Source organism: Zophobas morio, unplaced genomic scaffold, assembly GCF_036711695.1.
Source record: "Zophobas morio isolate AGI-343-1 ecotype UQ-CSIRO unplaced genomic scaffold, CSIRO_AGI_Zmor_V1 ptg000005l, whole genome shotgun sequence".
Lineage (NCBI taxonomy): Eukaryota > Metazoa > Arthropoda > Insecta > Coleoptera > Tenebrionidae > Zophobas > Zophobas morio.
The window spans coordinates 4,077,072-4,103,612 of NW_026972110.1; the positions used below are offsets into that span (position 1 = coordinate 4,077,072).

Below are 26,541 nucleotides of genomic sequence, written 5' to 3' on the forward strand. Positions count from 1 at the left end.
GAAATCTTCCTGTGTGCCAAACTTCCCTCCTGTCAAGAGATGTTCGCGTAAATGCGCAAGTTCGGGAACCTTCTGAAAATATCAAAACATAATGTATTTTCAAAAAATTAAAAGGAATATGATTAGAGTCACTGATGTATAGGTTGTGCTTTAAGACTTTTTTTTATTTTTCTAATAAAGTTAATATAAATAGTCTGGAGCCGTATATTTTTGTAACCTCATCTCAAATACATATTGTGTAAAATTGTTTTTTTTTTTTTTGTATTTATTATAAATACATTTAGCATCATGTTTGCAAGATTTCGTCAGTTAGTAGAAGTTTAATGCAACTGAATAATTTAGTGTGTGCCAAATTTCTTGATTGGTAAAAAAAATTTCTATAAAGAGGCAACATTGGCAACTCCCTAATAATGAAAAATTAAAATTGAATGAAGTGGATGATTACTAGGCTTTTTTACTTTCCGAACGTAAGTGAAGGAATCCATCGGGCGGCTTACCAGTTTCATGTTTTCTTTACGTTTCATGACCCCCCAGAGTACAAAAAAAATAGTCTACCGTTTCTGTCTGTCCGTCTGTATCGATTTTGATTAGACAGATAATCTCCTAAACTACTGGATCGATTGTTGTCAAATTTTGTTTGTATATTACGAATATCATGTAAATGGTAAAACGCGAACCAAAATTTGGTTAACCATCCCCACCAACAATTTGATGACGTCTGCTCATTATGCTGCATAGTCAACATTACCAGAATTGTATGAAATGATATACTCTTGTATTTGTGGTTTACAAATCTTGAATTTGTGTATGATTAAACTTTGACTTTTTTTTTTAATTTTAATGAAGTATACTGTTATAAATAGCTTTTAGATGTTTTTGTCAATAAGTATGTAATTTCTATTAAAGTTGATATAAATAAATTTTACGAGTATATTTTTGGAACCTCAAATGGTGTGTAAAATTTCTTTTGGTTTTTTATTATGCATTTATTCTAAATAATTACATTAAGTTATTTTTTTAACATTTCGTCAATTAGCAGAAGTCTCATGGGCTTGAAAACCTTATGCGTGCCAAACTTCCTTATTGATGAGAAAAAAATTTGCAAATACGGAACTCTGGAAACTCCTAATAAATTTAAAAAAATCTTTTATTTTGTACCAGCCATTAAAAGTAGGTCGTTTGGCCTTATGTTTAGTAGATAAACAAGTCTTGTTTACCGGTAGATAAAGGAGTCTTTTATCTACAATTTATTTTGTTATTTGTTAAGATTACAAATTGAAACCAAAGTCAAACCAAGACAACACATGTATTAGCCAACACGTCTGCATTCGCCGATGCGCGACGCAGCGTATTAAAAATATTACGTACAGCACATTCGAACAGTTTTAAAGTTTTAGTTAAAATCTGGTAGAAAATAAAATAAAATATTACACTCGATGATAAAGAATGTTTATGTACTCGTGAAAAATAGTCCACTAGTGAATGATCACTTTTCTCTTGTAGATAATAAATAACATTTTTTTTTCAAAAAAAGACTAAATGAATGGAATAATGTGGATAACTACTAGAACAATATCTTCCTAATTTTATTGGAGTGAACTAATATAAATACACGTTTTATTTCCATAAGATGTGTGATTACGATCAGGGTCATAAATTCAAAAAATTGGTCTAAAGAGTTTAGACAGTACTTCCCTCGCTCTTAGAACCGTGTCTCTATGTCTGTCATAGTTTCTTCTCATTAGAGTTCTGTGACGGGCCATTTTAATAAAATCGCTTTCAGTCTGAAAGTCGCGGCTCGTTCTTAATTTGATCAAAAATAAATTGACTAATTCATAAATTTTTTTGAGTCACCCTGTATAAGCGAATTTAAAAAATATGAATCCAACCATAAATTACAAGTATAGTCTGATCATATTTTGCATATTTTCGAAAGGATTTATTTGGCAAAATTTTGACATGACGTAATCAATTTTTTGGGGTTGATAAACAATTGATCAAAAATTTACCATGCTTAGGATAACTTTAAAACATGTCCAAGATTTCAAAGCATTCGGTTCTGTAATTCCTGATTAAATCAATAAAATAAATTCACGCATTCATTAATTTTTTTGAGTCACCCTGTATATGCAAATCCAAAAAATATGAACGGAATGATAAATCACAAGTACAGACTCATTATATTTTGTACATTTTAGATAAAATGTATTCACCAAATTTGGGGTGACGTCATCAATTTTTTTAGGGGGGATGAGCAAATACATTTTGATAAAAAATTTGCCATGCTTATAATAACTTTAAAACATCTCCAAGATTTCAAAGCATTCGGTTCTGTAATTCCTGATTAAATCAATAAAATAAATTCACGCATTCATTAATTTTTTTGAGTCATATTTATAAAAATGTTTTTCTTACAATTCAGGAAATTTGGCACCTTCGTTATTTATGTAGTTTTTATAGTAAAAACATTTATTTATAACACATTTTGTATTTTTTTTTTAATTTTTTGTCTACTTTGAAACAAAATTATTATTTTATTTAGATGGAATCGCAGCATTAGAAAAAAGCGAAATCTTCCTGTGTGCCAAACTTCCCTCCTGTCAAGAGATGTTCGCGTAAATGCGCAAGTTCGGGAACCTTCTGAAAATATCAAAACATAATGTATTTTCAAAAAATTAAAAGGAATATGATTAGAGTCACTGATGTATAGGTTGTGCTTTAAGACTTTTTTTTATTTTTCTAATAAAGTTAATATAAATAGTCTGGAGCCGTATATTTTTGTAACCTCATCTCAAATACATATTGTGTAAAATTGTTTTTTTTTTTTTTTGTATTTATTATAAATACATTTAGCATCATGTTTGCAAGATTTCGTCAGTTAGTAGAAGTTTAATGCAACTGAATAATTTAGTGTGTGCCAAATTTCTTGATTGGTAAAAAAAATTTCTATAAAGAGGCAACATTGGCAATTCCCTAATAATGAAAAATTAAAATTGAATGAAGTGGATGATTACTAGGCTTTTTTACTTTCCGAACGTAAGTGAAGGAATCCATCGGGCGGCTTACCAGTTTCATGTTTTCTTTACGTTTCATGACCCCCCAGAGTACAAAAAAAATAGTCTACCGTTTCTGTCTGTCCGTCTGTATCGATTTTGATTAGACAGATAATCTCCTAAACTACTGGATCGATTGTTGTCAAATTTTGTTTGTATATTACGAATATCATGTAAATGGTAAAACGCGAACCAAAATTTGGTTAACCATCCCCACCAACAATTTGATGACGTCTGCTCATTATGCTGCATAGTCAACATTACCAGAATTGTATGAAATGATATACTCTTGTATTTGTGGTTTACAAATCTTGAATTTGTGTATGATTAAACTTTGACTTTTTTTTTTAATTTTAATGAAGTATACTGTTATGTTTTTGTCAATAAGTATGTAATTTCTATTAAAGTTGATATAAATAAATTTTACGAGTATATTTTTGGAACCTCAAATGGTGTGTAAAATTTCTTTTGGTTTTTTATTATGCATTTATTCTAAATAATTACATTAAGTAATTTTTTTAACATTTCGTCAATTAGCAGAAGTCTCATGGGCTTGAAAACCTTATGCGTGCCAAACTTCCTTATTGATAAGAAAAAAATTTGCAAATACGGAACTCTGGAAACTCCTAATAAATTTAAAAAAATCTTTTATTTTGTACCAGCCATTAAAAGTAGGTCGTTTGGCCTTATGTTTAGTAGATAAACAAGTCTTGTTTACCGGTAGATAAAGGAGTCTTTTATCTACAATTTATTTTGTTATTTGTTAAGATTACAAATTGAAACCAAAGTCAAACCAAGACAACACATGTATTAGCCAACACGTTTGCATTCGCCGATGCGCGACGCAGCGTATTAAAAATATTACGTACAGCACATTCGAACAGTTTTAAAGTTTTAGTTAAAATCTGGTAGAAAATAAAATAAAATATTACACTCGATGATAAAGAATGTTTATGTACTCGTGAAAAATAGTCCACTAGTGAATGATCATTTTTCTCTTGTAAATAATAAATAACATTTTTTTTTTCAAAAAAAGACTAAATGAATGGAATAATGTGGATAACTACTAGAACAATATCTTCCTAATTTTATTGGAGTGAACTAATATAAATACACGTTTTATTTCCATAAGATGTGTGATTACGATCAGGGTCATAAATTCAAAAAATTGGTCTAAAGAGTTTAGACAGTACTTCCCTCGCTCTTAGAACCGTGTCTCTATGTCTGTCATAGTTTCTTCTCATTAGAGTTCTGTGACGGGCCATTTTAATAAAATCGCTTTCAGTCTGAAAGTCGCGGCTCGTTCTTAATTTGATCAAAAATAAATTGACTAATTCATAAATTTTTTTGAGTCACCCTGTATAAGCGAATTTAAAAAATATGAATCCAACCATAAATTACAAGTATAGTCTGATCATATTTTGCATATTTTCGAAAGGATTTATTTGGCAAAATTTTGACATGACGTAATCAATTTTTTGGGGTTGATAAACAATTGATCAAAAATTTACCATGCTTAGGATAACTTTAAAACATGTCCAAGATTTCAAAGCATTCGGTTCTGTAATTCCTGATTAAATCAATAAAATAAATTCACGCATTCATTAATTTTTTTGAGTCACCCTGTATATGCAAATCCAAAAAATATGAACGGAATGATAAATCACAAGTACAGACTCATTATATTTTGTACATTTTAGATAAAATGTATTCACCAAATTTGGGGTGACGTCATCAATTTTTTTAGGGGGGATGAGCAAATACATTTTGATAAAAAATTTGCCATGCTTATAATAACTTTAAAACATCTCCAAGATTTCAAAGCATTCGGTTCTGTAATTCCTGATTAAATCAATAAAATAAATTCACGCATTCATTAATTTTTTTGAGTCATATTTATAAAAATGTTTTTCTTACAATTCAGGAAATTTGGCACCTTCGTTATTTATGTAGTTTTTATAGTAAAAACATTTATTTATAACACATTTTGTATTTTTTTTTTAATTTTTTGTCTACTTTGAAACAAAATTATTATTTTATTTAGATGGAATCGCAGCATTAGAAAAAAGCGAAATCTTCCTGTGTGCCAAACTTCCCTCCTGTCAAGAGATGTTCGCGTAAATGCGCAAGTTCGGGAACCTTCTGAAAATATCAAAACATAATGTATTTTCAAAAAATTAAAAGGAATATGATTAGAGTCACTGATGTATAGGTTGTGCTTTAAGACTTTTTTTTATTTTTCTAATAAAGTTAATATAAATAGTCTGGAGCCGTATATTTTTGTAACCTCATCTCAAATACATATTGTGTAAAATTGTTTTTTTTTTTTTTTGTATTTATTATAAATACATTTAGCATCATGTTTGCAAGATTTCGTCAGTTAGTAGAAGTTTAATGCAACTGAATAATTTAGTGTGTGCCAAATTTCTTGATTGGTAAAAAAAATTTCTATAAAGAGGCAACATTGGCAATTCCCTAATAATGAAAAATTAAAATTGAATGAAGTGGATGATTACTAGGCTTTTTTACTTTCCGAACGTAAGTGAAGGAATCCATCGGGCGGCTTACCAGTTTCATGTTTTCTTTACGTTTCATGACCCCCCAGAGTACAAAAAAAATAGTCTACCGTTTCTGTCTGTCCGTCTGTATCGATTTTGATTAGACAGATAATCTCCTAAACTACTGGATCGATTGTTGTCAAATTTTGTTTGTATATTACGAATATCATGTAAATGGTAAAACGCGAACCAAAATTTGGTTAACCATCCCCACCAACAATTTGATGACGTCTGCTCATTATGCTGCATAGTCAACATTACCAGAATTGTATGAAATGATATACTCTTGTATTTGTGGTTTACAAATCTTGAATTTGTGTATGATTAAACTTTGACTTTTTTTTTTAATTTTAATGAAGTATACTGTTATGTTTTTGTCAATAAGTATGTAATTTCTATTAAAGTTGATATAAATAAATTTTACGAGTATATTTTTGGAACCTCAAATGGTGTGTAAAATTTCTTTTGGTTTTTTATTATGCATTTATTCTAAATAATTACATTAAGTAATTTTTTTAACATTTCGTCAATTAGCAGAAGTCTCATGGGCTTGAAAACCTTATGCGTGCCAAACTTCCTTATTGATAAGAAAAAAATTTGCAAATACGGAACTCTGGAAACTCCTAATAAATTTAAAAAAATCTTTTATTTTGTACCAGCCATTAAAAGTAGGTCGTTTGGCCTTATGTTTAGTAGATAAACAAGTCTTGTTTACCGGTAGATAAAGGAGTCTTTTATCTACAATTTATTTTGTTATTTGTTAAGATTACAAATTGAAACCAAAGTCAAACCAAGACAACACATGTATTAGCCAACACGTTTGCATTCGCCGATGCGCGACGCAGCGTATTAAAAATATTACGTACAGCACATTCGAACAGTTTTAAAGTTTTAGTTAAAATCTGGTAGAAAATAAAATAAAATATTACACTCGATGATAAAGAATGTTTATGTACTCGTGAAAAATAGTCCACTAGTGAATGATCATTTTTCTCTTGTAAATAATAAATAACATTTTTTTTTTCAAAAAAAGACTAAATGAATGGAATAATGTGGATAACTACTAGAACAATATCTTCCTAATTTTATTGGAGTGAACTAATATAAATACACGTTTTATTTCCATAAGATGTGTGATTACGATCAGGGTCATAAATTCAAAAAATTGGTCTAAAGAGTTTAGACAGTACTTCCCTCGCTCTTAGAACCGTGTCTCTATGTCTGTCATAGTTTCTTCTCATTAGAGTTCTGTGACGGGCCATTTTAATAAAATCGCTTTCAGTCTGAAAGTCGCGGCTCGTTCTTAATTTGATCAAAAATAAATTGACTAATTCATAAATTTTTTTGAGTCACCCTGTATAAGCGAATTTAAAAAATATGAATCCAACCATAAATTACAAGTATAGTCTGATCATATTTTGCATATTTTCGAAAGGATTTATTTGGCAAAATTTTGACATGACGTAATCAATTTTTTGGGGTTGATAAACAATTGATCAAAAATTTACCATGCTTAGGATAACTTTAAAACATGTCCAAGATTTCAAAGCATTCGGTTCTGTAATTCCTGATTAAATCAATAAAATAAATTCACGCATTCATTAATTTTTTTGAGTCACCCTGTATATGCAAATCCAAAAAAATATGACTGGAATGATAAATCACAAGTACAGACTCATCATATTTTCTACATTTTAGATTTATTCAACAAAATTTAGAGCTGACGTCAACAATTTTTTGGAGGGAATAAGTAAATATATTTCGATTAAAAATTTTTCATGCTTATCATAACTGTAAACCATCTGCAAGATTTCAGAGCATTCGGTTTTGCAGATTCCAAATTAAATTGCAAAATGTTGTTTCAAAATTTTGTTTTTTTTTTTTCAAAAATCTGGACGTTTCGGGTAAAAACTCAAGTCGGAGTCATAAACTACATGTGTAGGACTATGTTGTTTTGTACAATTTAAAACCTATTTACTATGTACAGTTTTGAAGTGACGTCATCACATTATTGGTGGGGATGATTAGACAAATTTTGGTTAGCCTTTTACCATCTACATGATATTCCTAATATAAATACAAAATTTCACAACATCGGTCCAGTACTTTCGGAGATTATTTGTCTAATAAAAATCGGAGACGGCAGACGGACAGACGGACAGACAGACGGACAGACAGACGGAAATGGGAGACCTATTTTTTCGTCCTCTAGGGGTCATGAAAGGTCGAGAAAACGTAAAAGTAGAGAGTCAGCCAACGGACTCGATTACAATACTTCCTTTGCTTACGCTCGGGAAGTAAAAAAATGAATAAATAAAGATCAAATTTTACATATTTTCCTAAGTGGACGTTATTCGTATGCTTGTGTACTAGTTTAAAGCGAATCTCAAATAATGTGTACAAAACAATTGTTTTGGCTCAGTATTATGTCTTCTAATTACTTATTTTGCGTTTATGAATTTTGTCAAATATTAGAAATATTTTTGGTCTATATGTGGTGTGAGTGCCAAACTTTCTCATTCGTAAAATACTTGTTTGTAAACGCAGAATTTCGCTAACTCCTGAATACATAAATATATAATTGTTATTCAAGAATGTCAAAAAGATTCACCACATGAGTTTATCATCAATGTACTATATTTCGGGACTAATGTTTCTGTTCTAAGAAAATTGATTTTATTGGTATACCCACCTCTCACTGTAAAAGGAGTTCTAAATGAAATTTAAAATTTAATTTTTAGTGTTTTATATTTCTCACTCTAATAGACCACAATAATTTGTGTTTATAAAAATCATTTGTCACGAAAAAATTTTCAGTATTTGAAAAAATCGAAAATCTTGGGTGTGCCAAACTTCTTCGCTGTTAGGAGAGATTCCCATAAATACGGAAGTTCGGCAACACCTCAAAACGTGATGTATGTATTAAAAAAAAATGAGAGAATGTGTACACTGGGGTAACTACTGCATAGATAATGCTTTTAGGCTTTTTTTTATAACTTCTATTAAAGCTGATATAAACAGACTTTCGTCGTATATTTTTGTAAATTCATCTCAAGTGGTATCTAAAAATATTATTTCTTTATTATTTATTCTCAAAACTTAAAATAATGTTTTTATAACATGTCGTCAATTAGCAGAAGTCTCATGCGCGTCAATAATAAATTCTAGTGGCTGCCAAACTTCCTCATGGATGAGAAAAAAATCTATAAATACAGAATTCTGGCAACTGCCTAAAACATAAGATTTTTTTCTCAAAAATTTTGGAATTTTCATTTGTTACAATTACAGTTGTAATAAAAAAAATCTACGATAACTGACGTTTATTTATTCACTCTTTTTTGTCAAATATCCTCCGTTATCCTTCTATACACCAAAATTGTTAACAAGCAACAACGGTAACTGACAAACTGCTGATCTGTTTTCCATAAGTTCTGTTCTGCTTCTGCGACGCCCTGAAGCCCAACGAATGCACTGCACACATCACCTTTGACGCGCTTTGTAAAAATGATAGTTTCAGTAGATCAACCGATTCTAAATAACAATAACAATAACACGTGCAGCGCGCACGGGAGCCAAAACATCCGCACGGGAACAAAGAGTGGTTTCAGAGAATCAGTTGGGCTATTTTTATGTTTTCGACTATTTTCATAAAAATTGATAATTTTTGAAAACAAGTTATATATCAATATGGTAACTATTCATTTTTTTGTGTTGTTTAACTTCCGTTTTTATGAGAACATATAATATAATTGGGAAATTTAGCTGTCGCAATATTTTTGTAAATTTAAATAGTAGTAAAAGTTTTTTCTAAATGGTGATGTTTTGAAACTGTTCTCGGTATTTACATGTAGTACATATTAAATTACAATAATCCCCATACTAGTTGACAATGAGTTTAGTATACTAAAATAGATACATTCTGTTTTTTGTAAAATTACTGGTGAAAATAATCACCCGCTTCATTCCATTCATTCTGACAGTTTTTTAGATGAAATTATGTTTTTCATATTTTTAGAGTTTTTAGATTTCCAGATTTACAGAATTTTTTCTCATCAATAAGGATGTTTGGCACCATTAGATTTGTCAAGTGAATAAAACTTCTGCTAATCGACGAAATGTTGCAAATATAAATTATTGTACTATTTAGTATACTTATACAATTAAGATAAGTTTACAAAACTATAAGGGTAGAGCCTGTTTTTATCAACTTCATTGAAAATTACTTAAAAAAATTGGTCGTCACTAAGTACAGTCGAACAAGTACAGCTTCCAAAAATGATCAAATTTGACTTCGAGAACTTTGTTATCATCACTCCTATGGGCTAAAATTAATATAAGCATGCGTGGATTGTTAAGGTATAGGTAAAGAAGAATAGTGTGTATATGTCTCTTATGAGTTTTTCTATATAAAATTTTTTTGATGACGTCAGCAACATTTTAGCAAAGACACGTATGTCAGTTTGAATAGGTGCAGTATAACACTATTTTAGTAACAGTACTGTTACCCTCAGATTTTCAAGGAAATGGGATGTGAATAAAACATGACACTTCACTGATTAATTATTTTGGGGTCACTTGATCACTTGATATTTCGACAGAACTTTCCTGGCTCCTAAAGTACAACATATCCAGCTTCTTTGAAAGATTGTAAAATTTGATTCTGCAAATTTTAGTTTTTTTACGAGAAGCCTTGTAAGTTGAAATAAACATATGTATTATGTGGTGTTACAGTAAATGTAAAGAAGCGTGCTACGCCTATGTTTTGAAATGAGTTTTTTGCAATTTCAAAGTTAAATTGCAAAATGTTGTTACGCAGTCTTGATTTTTTTCAAAAATTTGCATGTTTAAGATCACAATAACACAAGATGAATTTAAATAACATTTATTCAGCAAAGTTGTAAAATGATGTCATCAGTTTTTAGGGGGATCGTAAACCCATAAATTTTTATTAACGATTTACCTACGTGTTTCCGATAACCTTAAAACCTTTGCAGAGTTTCATATCATTCGGTTTTGAAACTTCAAAATTAAACTGTAACATGTCGTTAAACAAATTTGATTTTTACATAAGCGTAAGCTGAGGAAGTATAGTGGTCAAGTCCATCGGGCGACTTGCGACTTTCGTGTTTTTTCGACGTTTTATGGCCCCTAAAGTACGAAAAAAGTGGTCTTCCGTTTCCGTCTGTCTGTTCGTCTATCTGTCTGTCCGCCTGTCTGTCTGTGTCGATTTTTAATCTTAGACACATAATCTCTGAAACTACCGGACCGATTGTTGACAAATTTTGTACATATATATTAGGATTAGGACAATCATGTAGATGATAAAACGCTAACCAAAATTTCGTTAATAAGCCCCACCACAAATGGGGTGACGTCATCTCCAAAATTTACAATGGTAAATTTGTTTTTAATTTTATAAAATAAGATACGTCTGCACTTGTGCTGTATGAATCCGTGTTGAGTTTTCACCTTCGACATCCACATTTTTGGAAAGAAATCAAAATTGTATAGCAACAAAGTATTTAATCTTGAAACTGAAAAGCCGAATATCTTGTAAAAAGTTGATATATATATATAAAATGTGCACACTACTACTAAAAGTAGGTACTTGTGGTTTATCGACGCATTCATGTTTTTTTGAATTTCTTATACAAAGTTATTAAAAAAATTAATGGATGGGACATGTTTTATTAGTTGTTAATAGTAATACACTGCATTTACTAAAATTGATGATATACATGTCTTTGCTAAGATGTTGATGACGTCATCAAAAAAAATTCGAAGTTAAATTTGATAATTTTTCGAAGCTGGATTTGTTCGACTGTACTTTAGGGCTGAAGGAAATCCTGTCGAAATATACTTTGATCAATTTACAAAGTGTATTTATATATATCAGTTTACTTCATTAAACATCGAAAAATATTGTTTTTCTTCAAACGTCAAAAAAACATGACTTTATGTACCTCAACAAATGAACTTAAAGTATGACATTTCAACCGCTCCTCACCACCGACAGATAAAAATTTTTGCTGCCGCTACAGAATTGATATGTAATTCCATTTTTTTAAATTACTTCTCTAATTGAATTGCAGACGTTTGAAGAAAAAATAGCATGTTTTATTCGGAGAAAAATGACTTTTCGTGGCTCATCTGTAATTGCCGGCCTCGCGCGCTCGGCCGTCAAACCTACAGATTCGCCACGAAAAGTCTCATTTTAGCTCCTAATAAAACAATATACTATTTAGTAATTATCCACATCATTCTATTAATTTTGTTTTTTTTGAAAAAAGAAAGTATTTTTTATATTTTAGGGAGTTTTCAGAATACCGTGTTTACAATTTTTTTTTCTCAACAACAAGGAAGTTTGGCACACATCAGATTTTCGAGTACATGAAACTTCTGCTATTGACGCAATATTATAAAAATAAATTACTGCATGTATTTAGAATAAATTCTAAAAAAAAAAAACAAATGTACACACCATATAATCAACTTTATTAGAAATAATTAAAAATAACATCTGAAAGCTATTTAAAACAGTTTAATTTATTTAAAAAAATGGTCGAAAATTATTTCGACAGAATTTTCCTCTCTCTTGAAGGACAGTGCGAGAAATCCTGCTTCTTTAAAAAAATATAAAATTTAATATTGCGATTTTCATTTTGTGTTAACCTCTGTAAAGTAAACATCTTTGGCGTAAATAACTCCCCTGTGGCCCCTACGCCGCGAAGCCGTAATTCAAGAGGGTACACAAGTGTGGACAATATGAAATATATTTAAATAAGCAGATAACCAACTGTAAAAAATGATTGAAATTCTCAATTTCTCAATACATGCTTAACATCAACTGTTTATGTTTTTACTTCGTGTCTCCACAACACAGAGGAGAGAAGTGATTAATCAGTTTCTTTTCCCGAAAACAGTTACAAATTAGAAGATTTCATCAAAATTGTAAAATGACGGACAAATTTTGATTAACGATTTGTCATGCCTGGTGCAACCTTCAAACATTTGCAAGATTTCAGAGCCCTGCGTTTTGCAGTTTCAAATTAAAATTGTAAAATACAATTTTGAACTACATATTTCCCAAAAATTTGGATGTCTAGGGTAAAAACTCAACACGGATACCTTTTAAGATTTCATAACATTCGGTTTTGTAGTTTCAAAATTAAATTATAAAAGGTTGTTACAAAACTTTGCTTTATTATTTTTCAAAAATCTGGATGTCCATGGTAAAAGCCCAACACGGATTCATAAACCACATAAACCAATTGTGCAGGAGTATCCTATTTTATAAAATTTAAATAATAATTACTAATGTAAATTTTGGAGATGACGTCATCATATTATTGATGGGGATGATTAGCCAAATTATGGTTAGCGTTTTACCATCTACACAATATTCATTATACACATTAAAAATTTGACAGCAACCGGGACCGCAGTTTCGAAGATTATCTGTCTAATAAAAAAAAACGGCCAAACGGCAGATAGACAGACAGACAGACGGAAATGGACGACCAGTGTTTTCGTACTCTAGGATTTATGAAACCTCCAGAAAACAAAGAAGTAGGCAGTCGCTCGTTGTACTCGATTGCAATACTTCCTTAACTTATACAAGCGAAGTAAAAAAGTAATCATCCACCTTATTCATTTTTATTCTTGTATTATTATTATTAGGAGTTGCCAGTGTTGCGTATTTATAAGATTTTTTTTTATCATTCAAGAAGTATGGCACCCATAAATTTTTTAGTTGCATTAAACTTGCACTAATTGATAAAACCTTCTGAACATAAATTATTGAGCATATTTACAATAAATAAAAAAAAACAATTTCACACAATAAGTATTTGAGATAAGGATAAAAAAATATCCATGTAAAAAAGTCTATGTATCATCTTTATTACAAATTACAAGAAAAAATGTCTAAAAGCATAATCTATTCATCAGTGACTCTAATCTATACATTCTTTTTCTTTTTACTTCCCGAGCGTAAGCAAAGGAAGTATTGTAATCGAGTCCGTTGGTCGACTCTCTACTTTTACGTTTTCTCGACCTGTCATGATCCCTAGAGGACAAAGAAGTAGGTCTCCCGTTTCCGTCTGTCTGTCCGTCTGTCTGTCCGTCTGTCCGTCTGTCTGTCCGTCTGTCCGTCTGTCTGTCCGTCTGTCTGCCGTCTCCACTTTTTATTAGACAGATAATCTCCGAAAGTACTGGACCGATTGTTGTGAAATTTTGGATTTATATCAAGAATATCATGTAGATGGTAAAACGCTAACCAAAATTTGTCTAATCATCCCCACCAATAATGTGATGACGTCACGTCAAAATTGTACATAGTAAATAGATTTTAAATTGTATGAAATAACATAGTCCTAAACATGTAGTTTATGACTTCGAATTGAGTTTTTACCCGAAACGTTCAGATTTTTGAAAAAAAAATCAAAATGTTAAACAACATTTTGCAGTTTAATTTGGAATCTGCAAAACCGACTACTCTGAAATCTTGCAGATGGTTTACAGTTACGATAAGCATGATAAATTTTTGAACAAAATATATTTACTTATCCCCTCCAAAAAATTGATGACGTCAGCTCAAAATTTTGCTAAATAAATCCTATCTAAAATGTCCAAAATATGATGAGTCTGTACTTGTGATTTATCATTCCATTCATATTTTTTGGATTTATATATACAGGGTGACTCAAAAAAATTAATGAATGCGTGTATTTATGTTATTGATTTAATCAGGAATTATAGAACCGAATGCTTTGAAATCTTGCAGATGGTTTACAGTTATGATAAGCATGATAAATTTTTTATCAAAATATATTTACTTATCCCCTCCTAAAAATTGATGACGTCAGCTCAAAATTTTGCTAAATAAATCCTATCTAAAATGTACAAAATATGATGAGTCTGTACTTGTGATTTATCATTCCATTCATATTTTTTGGATTTATATATACAGGGTGACTCAAAAAAATTAATGAATGGCTGAATTTATTTTATTGATTTAATCAGAAATTACAGAACCGAATGCTTTGAAATCTTGGAGATGTTTTAAAGTTATCATAAGCATGGTAAATTTTTTATCAAAATGTATTTGCTCATCCCCCCTACAAAATTGACGATGTCACCTCAAAATTTTGTTGAATAAATCCTATCTTAAATGTGCAAAGTATGATGAGTCAGTACTTGTGATTTATCACTGCGTTCATATTTTTTAGATTTGCTTATACGGGGTGCCTTAAAAAATTAATGACCGAGTTAATTTATTTTATTAATTAAATCAAGAATTACAAAACTGAATACTTTTAAATCTTGTAGACGGTTTAAAGTTATTGTAAGCATGGTAACTTTTTAATCAAAATGTATTTGTTTATCAACCCCAAAAAATTGATTACGTCATCTCAAAATTTTGCCGAATAAATCCTTTTGAAAGTGTGCAAAATATGATCAGACTATACATGTAGTTTATCCTTGCATTCATATTTTTTAGATTTGCTTTTACAGGGTGGGTCAAAAAAATTAATGAATCAGTCAATTTATTTTTGATCAAATAAAGAACGAGCCGTGACTTTCAGACTGAAAGCAATTTCATTAAAATGTCCCGTGACAGAACTCTAATGAGAAGAAACTATGATTGACATAGAGACACGGTTCTGAGAGCGAGGGAAGTACTGTCTAAACTCTTTAGACCAATTTTTTTGAAAATACACTAAGTTTTCGGACGGTTGCCAAACTTGCGCATTTACGAGGACATCTCTTAACAGTAAGGAAGTTTGGCACACAGGAGAACTTCGTCTTTTTCAACTGCTGCAAATTCATCTAATTTTTTTTCGAAGTGGCCAACATAATTATAAAAAGAACTTTAACAAATGTGTTATAAATTAATATTTTTACTAAAAAAACTGTATTAATAACGAGGGTGCCAAATTTCCTGAATAGTAAGAAACATTTTCAACAACACATTTAAAATGTGAACAGTTTACATAGAAAAAAGGACAGAAAATGTGTTTGTGTAGTTCTCAACAAAATTTCTATATTAACACAAATTTAAAGACGTTTTTTCAACCAATTTTTGCAAATAATTTTCACACTTTTATTTGTCACTCCACCAATTGAGAAAACTTAACGAACACTGTATAGTTTCACTGCCTCACAGAGAAGGTTGAAGACATCTCAAAAAATTTTATTTCTAGTTCACAGTTTTTGATAAAATCACCATTTACTCCAGCAGCTGACCAATACTCCTCTGGCGAATAGTCGACAGAATTTAAAGGACAAGGAATTTTTTAAAATCAAAAACTAGTGAAAAATTGAAACGTCTTCACTGCCCATTTTTCACTCAAGAGTTCTAAAGTCTTCACACAATTTCAGTTGTTGAGAGTATTCATAGTCTCAGTGGTTGATTGGCACTCCTCTGGTGAATTTTCTGCTGAAGTTGATGGATACAAAATTTTCTCCACTAATTAGAAAGTTTAATTTTAAACAAGTGAACATCAATACAGTTGTTCAACAATATCGTGTCTGAAAAACTTGTACTGGACTGGATACCAAACAATATCATTTTTGATATTGTTTCAGTCTTTACTCTCAACTCCGAAAACTCACTTAAATTTGATTATTGTAAAAAAGTATTTATACGTGATTATGGCTCGATCGGGTAATATTATGGCAAAAATAATAGTTTGACTAACCACAACTTTTAAAACATGCAAATGCAATGCCTGCCATGTGAATGTGCGAAATTTCCTTTTAATGAGTAACATGTTTCGCATGGAGGCAGCACATTGCAGATTATCGACAAGCAAGCCAGGTTCTCATATGAAATAAGAAAACGTGTGCAACGATGTCAAATTTCACGTTTATTTATGCCAAAATTCCGCTTTGATGAAAGTGGCAATTTGGCACAGGTGCGAAAGTAACCACGAAGTTACCGAATTGCCTACAATATGCATGTTTTCGATGCCAAATTGCCGCCTAGATATATATATATATATACAAATACTACCAGCGTCAGTTGATCAGTACTGTTACATGTACATATTTACATATGCATCTAGATTTAATTAACTGTTAAGAATTTTAAATTTATGCAAAGTAATTTAATTTCAACATGCTGACTTCTTAACACACTGATTTCAGTTAATTAAAAATTATTATTGTAGTTTTACATTCCAATTACAATTAGTTGGGCAAATCTCAACATTCATTTCGGGACTGTGAACGTATATGTAGTACGATACGATGCCAATTAAAGAATACACTTGGCTAAACCTTGTATGGCAGAAAATTTGATCTTTTCTTATCTCTAATTAACACAACTACATGATTAATACTAACTGTCAACTTGTTTTCAAAGTTTAATTTTCAACAGTTACAAATTTTGTTCTTCTCTTGCCAATTTCTTCATTAAGATTTTAAAAAATTATAACACACATTTATGAATTTAGTGTTTTACTAAAACAAGGACATATGTTTTTCCCACTTTCCAACTATCCATAATACCAACTCAAGAAACTATGTTACACCAAAAGCAATATAACATGATTGCCATTTGTACTTTCAATAACAGAACATGTTTTTCTGTTTCTGTTAAAAACTTCATTTCATTTGGTAAGCTTGCCCTACATTTTAATCACGTCTTAATTTTTCCATTTAGATTTAACAAGCTGAAGATGAGGACAGAGGTTTCTCGAAACAAGTACTTGTTTTAAGAAAGCACTAAATTCATAACTGTGGAGTTCGACCTGAAACCTCGTTTACATTTAGAGACATCCGACCATAAACAATTTTTATAACAGTATCGTTTTTTCTCTCAATTTGTGTTTGAATTTTAATCTGATAATCCTATAAATTTATTAAATTATTATGTCCAAGTACTTTTAGCTAGGTTCCATTTGAAACTGTTATTAATTAATGTCAACTGGGTCAATGGTATAAACAAAGTCATGCATGGTTTATATTTATCGCTTAATAAGTATTTCACATTTACTGTATAAGCAACGTAAAAGTCTTTTATGAAAAACAGTATCTCAAAACAAAGTTCAAAACTTGTTATTCACATAGTTTACTCCTTGAGTCTGTTAACGATTCTCGATATCAAAACCGTATCAAAAATAATATTTCAGATGATAAAAGATTTCTCCAAATAGACTTTACGAACGACAAAACATTTCTTTTAAAATTCGAGGCTTAGTTCCACACTTTTATAAGAAGCTCTGTAGAATCCATATTCTTCCATTGACATTATCTCGTAATAATTGTACACGTAACTACTCCATCGTTACGCTAACTATTATACATGACAACCAAAGGAAACGTTCCATTATATATTTCAAAATTTATAAATGATTACATCAACGATAAAACAAAAGTCGACGATATGTAAAAATGTATTATAGAGAGAGGGTTAACATGTTTCGTTATCTTCTGGTACCATAATCAGAGCCAAAAAATCAAGGAAAGAAAATTACATTGTGTTGATATTGATTAAGTGACGAATATTAGTAGTAACCCCCAACGTCATACTAAGAAAAAAAATCTGAGTTTGGTTTTACCGTTTATATGATATTAAACATGGCCACTTCGAGAGAAGGATCAGAACTACTAACTGTAAGCTGTTGTTGTTACTTTTAAATTAATTTAAATTTAATTTTTAAAAATGACGTATCTTTTACTAACCTTTAGAAAATCAAATGTGGACGCTATATAATTTTCCACGGAACTCTTAAATTATTACATTAATTTAAATTAGCACCTTTCCGTAACTTAATTATAAACATTTTTACAAAGTTGTAGTATCGTATTATAATTTTTTTTAATATCATAAATTTGGAAAAATTTTTCTTGTTGGCATGTAGGAGCTTCATGGTGCTTTTGACAAAACAAATGATTTGTCCAGACCAACAAGTTAACGTAACTGCTAAATTAGAATTTGCAGCAACCTTAACAAACACAATATAGTAAATATAGTAACTCCAGTAACAAACCAGTAATCTCCAATATCGCTAACATATTCATCATTCCTTTAAACAGCATCTTTTGTCGCATCAACGTTGGATTTCAAACGTGATTTTAATGTTTTGGAACTGTTACTGTGCAATTTGACTGAAGCCTTGTTGCTAAACTAGTCATATCCTTTAATCTGTACTATCATATATCAAAAGAAGCTGAAAATCTTGATCGCAAAATATAGGTATTAACTGTGCCTTACGCTGGAATTATTGTCCCACTGCCACCTCTACAGAAATTGGTAAATTTTATCAGTTTAAGAACGTTGCCATCTTCTGAAAGACCTTTTCACCACAAGTTTTTTTATGTAAATAAAAAAAATACGTATCAAAATGTGGTATATTTGAGGATGCTGCGCCAAGGATTGTAATTTACTTTTTTCACTAGCAGCCATGAAGCTTGCAATTGTCGACTGATTTAGAGGGAGCAAATTCAACTTTTGCGACCACGGGTTCAATAAGAAGATTGAGGTTATGTACGCAATACTTGATGTGATTATTTCTTAAAAAATGAATAAATGTGTGCTATTAACATTACTTGAGTATACGTATGGTAGTTGGTAGACGGTGGGAGATAAAATGATTAACTCAGCGACAAGTGTAAACGGTTTTCTTTGTGTTGAAAATTTAGATCAAGTTTGATTAGAAATCAAAACAAAATAATGTTGCGTCAAAAAATTGAACGTTTATTTTTTCAATTTATTGTCTTATGGTTTCTACTAGTGAAAAAAATAGTATATTAACCACGGTTGCAAAGCCACTTCTAGACCTCGCGCTTCAGAGCCCTCGACGCTGCGCGTCTCGGGTTCTAATTTGCGCTCGGTCTATAATGCTTGGCTTTGCACACATTCGAAAGGCCAAGGTTGATGAAATGCACTTTCTCCAGTAGTCTTCCTCTTCTTCTTCTTCTTCTTCTTCTTCTCTTATGTATACAAATTAATGTGTGCTTGTCCCGTATACGTTCGTAACCATTCATTCGATTGCGATGAAAATTCGGTAAGTCATCATTTTACAACTCTTCAAACTTTTAATGCGACATAAATCAAAAGCCCTCTTTTACTTGCTTCTGTATTCACGCCTTTTCTTAATACCAATAACTATTTTCATAAGTAATAAAAAAATACATTCTTAAATCGGAAACATTTCCTCAGGTTACGAGAAAACACTGATTAATTGCAATTAGTCAATACTAATTAATGTAATTCAATTACAGTAATGCATTACTTTTAATTGCACTATTTCCAGTCATTGTGCTGACAGTAGTACTTTGTAACAAAACAGCACATCGAACATTTTTGTTCGAAAGCATAAAAAATTAAAAGACTCAACGACATATTAATTTGGGCTTATTTATCAAGTTATTAAAAATTACCACAGATTAATAGCCATATGTAAAAAAAATACAGTGATCTGAACCGCCGTTATTAACTTTCGCCTGCTCGGTATACACGAACGTGGTGATGGTACTTCCATCGAATCAACTGCAACTGTCCAGGAAAATTGAATTAACTGTCTCTCAACAAATGGTTCATTGAAATTTACTCAGCGCGAACTCCCATGGTTCTATTGAATCAGATATCTTTATTTTGCATTGTTAAGAAACCATAAAAATTAAAAAAAGAATAAGAAATAATATTCTTAGATTCCGCTGCTGCGTCTGTAATGTTATTATTGAATCAAAACGGCTTATCTGTGTAACATAAACCTAAAGAATATTTCATATAAATAGGAAGTAGGTCCCTTCTGTCGTATTGATATTAATAGGAGATACATTTATGATAACCATACAAAATTAAGAAAATAAATTGATGGAATGGTACAAAGAACGAAACGTTTTCGATATAACTGAGTTAACTGTTAACTAGCAATTTAACACATATTTAGAGTATAACACTGATACCTAAATATATACATCAAAAAAGCGGACTATTTTAACGTCTCATATTTGTATTGTGTAGCTACCTGTAAGATCGACGCAAAAAATGTTCCATTAATATTGATACTCCGCAGAGTAGCGTAAGGGACCCACTAACCTTTGTGCTGTTCAACAACGATCTGCCAGAATTCATAAACGATGATAGAGTCTTTATGTACACTGATGATAGAGCTATTGTTATATATTACAGTGTATGATCAGTCTGTCATGAAGAACTATTTAAGACTATAAAAGATTTCAATATCTGACGTAAAGTTAAATGACTGCAGCAAATTTAAATTTAATATCAAATAGTTGTGATATAAAGATGTGGTTGTACGCCAAGGTTCTGGGAATTAGTAGATATTAACTCATAACGGGAAGACCAAATTGATGTGCGTTGTAGACTTCACAAATAATATCTAATAACTCTTTGGTATAAAGTCTTTACAAAACTAATAAACAACAAAAGCTTCATTAACATTTACTACAGAGCAGTCTATGACACAGTGTCTTATAATTATAGTATAGTACAATTGTCCAGGGTAGTCCCCGAGCGTAAGCTGGGTTAATAGGCTATAATTGTTTTTAAGCAACAAAACGCATACATTTCCATTTAAATGAAAAGGGAGATGCGATATTCATTTTCAAAAAATGTGCTGAAACTATGTACAATAGAATTTAACTTCTCGTAAACATCAGTTTATCGTCCACGGAAACTACTATTAGTCAGATACTAGAACGAAAACTAATTCAGCATTGCCATATTGCCAATGTCACAATAAAAATTAGTTACTAAATAAACTCACAAAATGTTAACAGTTATGCGGAATTCAACATAGCTTTTAATCTTCTTGTTGTCATAAATTGTTCTTACACTAATGAGGAAGTTACAATATTCTTCTAGAGACTAATAATAAGGAAAATAATGCATGCACCGCATATTTCACCTTTATAATTTGTTCTTTATTTGTAAATAGGTAAAACGTTTTGTGGATAAAGTAAAAATTCCACACTTACTGTAATAACGTAAACTACCCACATTTTATAATAAACCGTAAACAGTGTAATATTATGTACTTTAATACAAAAGTGGTAGTGTGTTCTACAACAAAATAAATAACCTTTACCAGCACTTTAATCAACAAAAATTTTACAAAAATATGAGTATCGTATGCAGATTTACTGCAAAAATGATTATTTATTGAATTTATGTTAATATTTATTTTGTTAACTTGATAAACGCTAGAACAACAAAATTACTTCCAAATTTATTTACAATTCTAACTTACATTAATGTTCCATTATTATCTATTATTATTTATTAAATATTTGCAAAATATAAATGGTGAACTTGACAACTTCACTAAAAATGTTTAGCATTGTCGCTAGTTTATTATGAAAACTATATCATAAAATTCTAATAAATGTCTTAATTTATATTCACTAACGCTAAATATCAGAATACGGCACATAGTAATAACAACTGGTTATTTTGATAAAATGTCACTCAGTTAGATATACAAATAATAATTATTATTATTAAAGTTAAAAGTTCATGACAGTACTCGATGAGTTACATAACAGCTAAGCACTTGCATACACTTTGGTCCACTGAAATAAGAAATAAAATACATAACATTTTCACCTTTAACAAAATATTTCCACATCAATAAATTCTCCTTACAGGTTTGTGAGTCGTTGAATCTCACTGAGTAATTTCAAATGACCGTGAGTGTTCTTCAAGTGAAAAATTGCAATAAAGAAGTAATTATTGTGTAAAGAAAAATTTATATGTAGCTGAGTTAGTTAACAACGATAATTGTAAATAACTTATTAAGAAATAACAGTGACTGCTACGAACAAATTTAACAACTTGATTAGTACGTTAATTGTTGAACTTTTTCTCATCGTTTCCGAATTCATTTAAGAAAGTAATAGTTAATTAAATATTTTAACAATAGGCCAAATGAAACCACTGAACCATGATTGTGCATAGCAATAGAAGGTCACTTGATGAATGGGATTGTTATACAAAACCCACCATAGCGACTAGTAACTGTTTCTAACATTACTAACGGGAGAACATGGAAAAAAGGACCATTATCTAATGTGTATTATCCGTTATAATGAAAGCTGATAAGCGTTACATATTTCTCCAATCGTCTTAACAGTGAAACGGTGGTTTTATTTCAAGCAGTTAATTGTTTGTCACTTTTGTCCCTGACTGGAATGTCATCGTCACACCATATGACTGATGTAGCCTTAATTAGGTACTTCACGTTCCCAAACTAACACAATAACGGAATGAAGATGTAGAAACAATTAATGTAAATTATCTTAACCAGGTTACCTTATTCATTTTTGCGACAAAAAATTGAGACCATAACCAACGCATTCGTTCAACAACTACGCTGTTTTACTAACGAAATCACATTAATTTTTTACAGATATCAAAAATCTTGCTGGTGAACCGGATTATAGGAAGGTACGACTTCACTGGGAAGCTCATGATCAAGGTGATTCACAGCCTGAATTTCAAATCAGATACTGTGAACTTCAAACATGGGGTGCACAGAGGTGTAGAACACAGTTAGTGACAGAGGCGGAAGAAAATGAGATAGATGATCAAGTTAAAATTTACACTGCTGATGTGAAAGGACTTAGAATGGCCACAACTTATTCATTTGAGATCAAGAAGGCAAAAGAGCAGGGAGAACGAGAAGACAGAGCAGGAGATGACAAATATCAAAATATTATTGTTATTCCTACCAAAGGATGTAAGTATTATTTTGAAATTATATCTAACTGCACTGACAAAAGAAAAAATGTACTTCAAAATTTTATATAAAAAAAATAGTTTGCTAGATTTTTACTTCATGGCTGTAGTAAGTTAGGAAAGTGTAGCATCCTTTTGACAAATTCATAGTTTTTAAAAAATGAAAAATTAGGTTTCCCGTTTCCATCTGCGAACGTCGGTTGACGATTTTATATCTTCAAAAACTACTGAACTGACTGTCATGAAATTTCAATATATTTTAAGAATATTATGTTTTTGGTAAAACGCTAAACGAAAGTTGTATCAATGTACGTTCTGGGAAAATTTAAAAATTGTATAAGAAAATTACACAACTTAATTTAGACGCTTTGAAATTTTATATGCACCTAAAAGTTATGATGAGCAAGATCAGAATTGAATTATTCGTTCCTCCTAAAAACTTGATTACGTCATCTCAAAATTTTATTAAGTAATTCTCCCCTAAAATTTATAGTGTTATATTTACATTTCTCAAAAGTTTTAAGATACTAATGGCTTAATATTTCAGCCAATTTTGCAACTTATTTTATGAGCTACAAAACAACTTTTTTTACAGAACACAAATTAAAATATATTCATCTCTTCTTTAAAATATGCTTTGAGATCCAATGCTCTTAGTAGAATATTTTTAGTTATTTTATTATATATTTTTATGTTATTTAGTTATAATCGTTTAGACAGGACGAGGAATCAGTTAATAACTCTTTCAATCAAAAACGGCGTATCCACTTTGCCCAAAAATTTTGGGAACACATTACTATTTTTATTAGCATCATATGTGTCAAAATTACTACTTTTATCCACTAAAAAATTGACGTCATCAGAAAATTTCATTAAAGGTATCATATTTCATATCTCAATTAAAACTCCGCGGCCTTATATCTTCATACACCCTATATTTTTGTACATTGATGTATAATGTTGTCATGTTTTGTTGAAAAGTTGTGTTAAAAATTAATTTTATTTTTGTATTAAGACGACTATGAAGAATTTATTAACACAATTATTTGGGTACCTGCTTAAATTTGAAAATTAAATTTCTTCCACACGAAAATAACAATAAGTCAACACAAAATTTTATTGCAAATTATTAATGTCTGAAATTATAAAGGTACGATTGTATTAAAAAAAAAACCTGGACAAATGACGGTGACATGTGAACGTCTTATTCCCAGTGCTTTTCATTGATCCATGAGAATCTGACTTTCTCATCTTGTCCAGTGTTTTTTAATAAAATAGTATGATTTATTAATGAATTCAGAAAAAATTGTCTACAGGAATCTCCAAAAAATACATAAAAAAATTTTGGACGTCGTAGACAAAAACGTTAAAAGCTATTTTTTTAAATCCCATCGTTGCACATTTAAAACGATTTAATTTGACATATCACACAGTGCTGTATTTGAAAAAATAAGACAGCTGCGGACTTGGGCTTTTTTTCGAACAAAGAGTATGTGTCCTTTCTAAAAAGTTGATGACATCATCGCAACATTTTGTTATGAGAAACTCATTTGAAGCATGCATAAGATGCTTTTTTACTTATACTCTAATAACAGTTCACACATATCTTTATTTTAACATGGAAGGTTGATTTGTTTGATTGAACTTCAGGGGCAGAAGAAAAAAGTTCTATCTAAATTACCTTAGACCACGTTTTAAGTATTTTTTCTCTAAAATATAAAAAGCACAAAGTTAAATTGTTACCACAAAATTTATTTCACTGTGGAAAAAAAAAATCAATTCTCACAACGTCTTAGGATTTTTGAATGATTTTTTAACTTTTCTCTAGCGTCTCAAAAAAAAACAGTTCTCGTTTGCCAAAGTATCACTTAACGTATAGTTGCACAAATAACTATTTTATTACCGATCATCGGAACCCGCTACATCATAAAAAAATCCATAAAAAATTCGACTACATAACAAATAAAAGCGATTTAATTACAGGAACGGACGTATTAGTTTCTATTGATGTTTATATTAAAGTTTATCAGCACACATTTTTTTTTGTTTCATATAAAATTTGACCCCTTTTTACAACTTAATAAATTGTTTCAAATATTTAGTTGTATGTAACACGAATACCGACTATTTTTTTCAAATATTTGAACTTCATTTTTGAACAGTTTTAAAGTAATACAATATATCCTGCCGACTATAGAAAAATATGGTTATTCACGTATTTTGTGGCTATATTACACCTTTGTGCCCCGTGGAAGTATTATACCATGCACTCAATCCCCAAGTTATATAGATGTATTTATTCAGACCGATTCTCTAATAATAGTTACTTATGAATCCAGAACGAAAAATAAAACAAAACCTAAGATTAGAGTTAAACGAAAATGAAAAGCTAGAATAAGGGCTACATAAATTTTTCACTCCTGTTACAGATACAATTTTTCCTATGGCAAAATAAAAAACATCACAAATTATGTAATGTCAATCTTAAAAAGTTTTAATAAATTTATACATAACGTGAAAAATTAAATTGTTAATTATTTGTAACATCCTTTAACTATATTTATCAACATTTTCCGTTGAAAATTCGGTTAACATATCGTTATGAAGCTCATCTAATGGTGTATAAAAAATGTCGCCAATAGAATGAACTCTAATGTGACTTTATGTTTGTAGTTATTTTTTGAAAAAATTGGCGATTGCTACATTCTACCCTTACAAGAAAATGACATATTACTAAGATTTAAAATCCACAACGAACATTCTCTTCACTCCCACAACTCGTTTACGGTTTTAAGCCATGTGTTTATACACCTGGCTTAAATGTAGATCAAGTTTTTGGAGTTTGATCAAAAATAAAAAACAAATATCTGCACACTTAGACATTACGATCAAAGACACATTATTCAGGTCAGGCTGACAAATGGAAAACGTCGGTTGCTATTTGATGAAAGCTAAACTTCTTTATCCCGATGGTGATAACAATTTAGCACAACAATCGAGACCACAGGCTAGTTAATACAACAACACCGTTATATCCTGATAAAAAACACACCAACTAATTACTGTCATTATTTAAAAGACTTAGATGCCAAAACATACATACATACATACGGACGTCCATTTGATGAGTTAATGCACTTTACATTTCGTGTAATAGTGCACACAATAGAAAATGCTATCTACGGATTCTCGTCAAGGTAACAAATGGGTAAAAGCT

General features: G+C 30.4%; 1 protein-coding gene across 1 annotated transcript in view; it reads left to right on the plus strand.

The window, feature by feature from the left end:
* LOC135122053 (uncharacterized) overlaps nucleotides 1-26,541 on the plus strand; it is a 51,757-nt gene that overhangs the window by 17,363 nt on the left and 7,853 nt on the right. Inside the window, exon 2 of the mRNA XM_064046306.1 lies at nucleotides 22,996-23,325. Coding sequence (XP_063902376.1) covers nucleotides 22,996-23,325 — 330 coding nt within the window. The remainder of the gene's footprint in view (nucleotides 1-22,995; nucleotides 23,326-26,541) is intronic.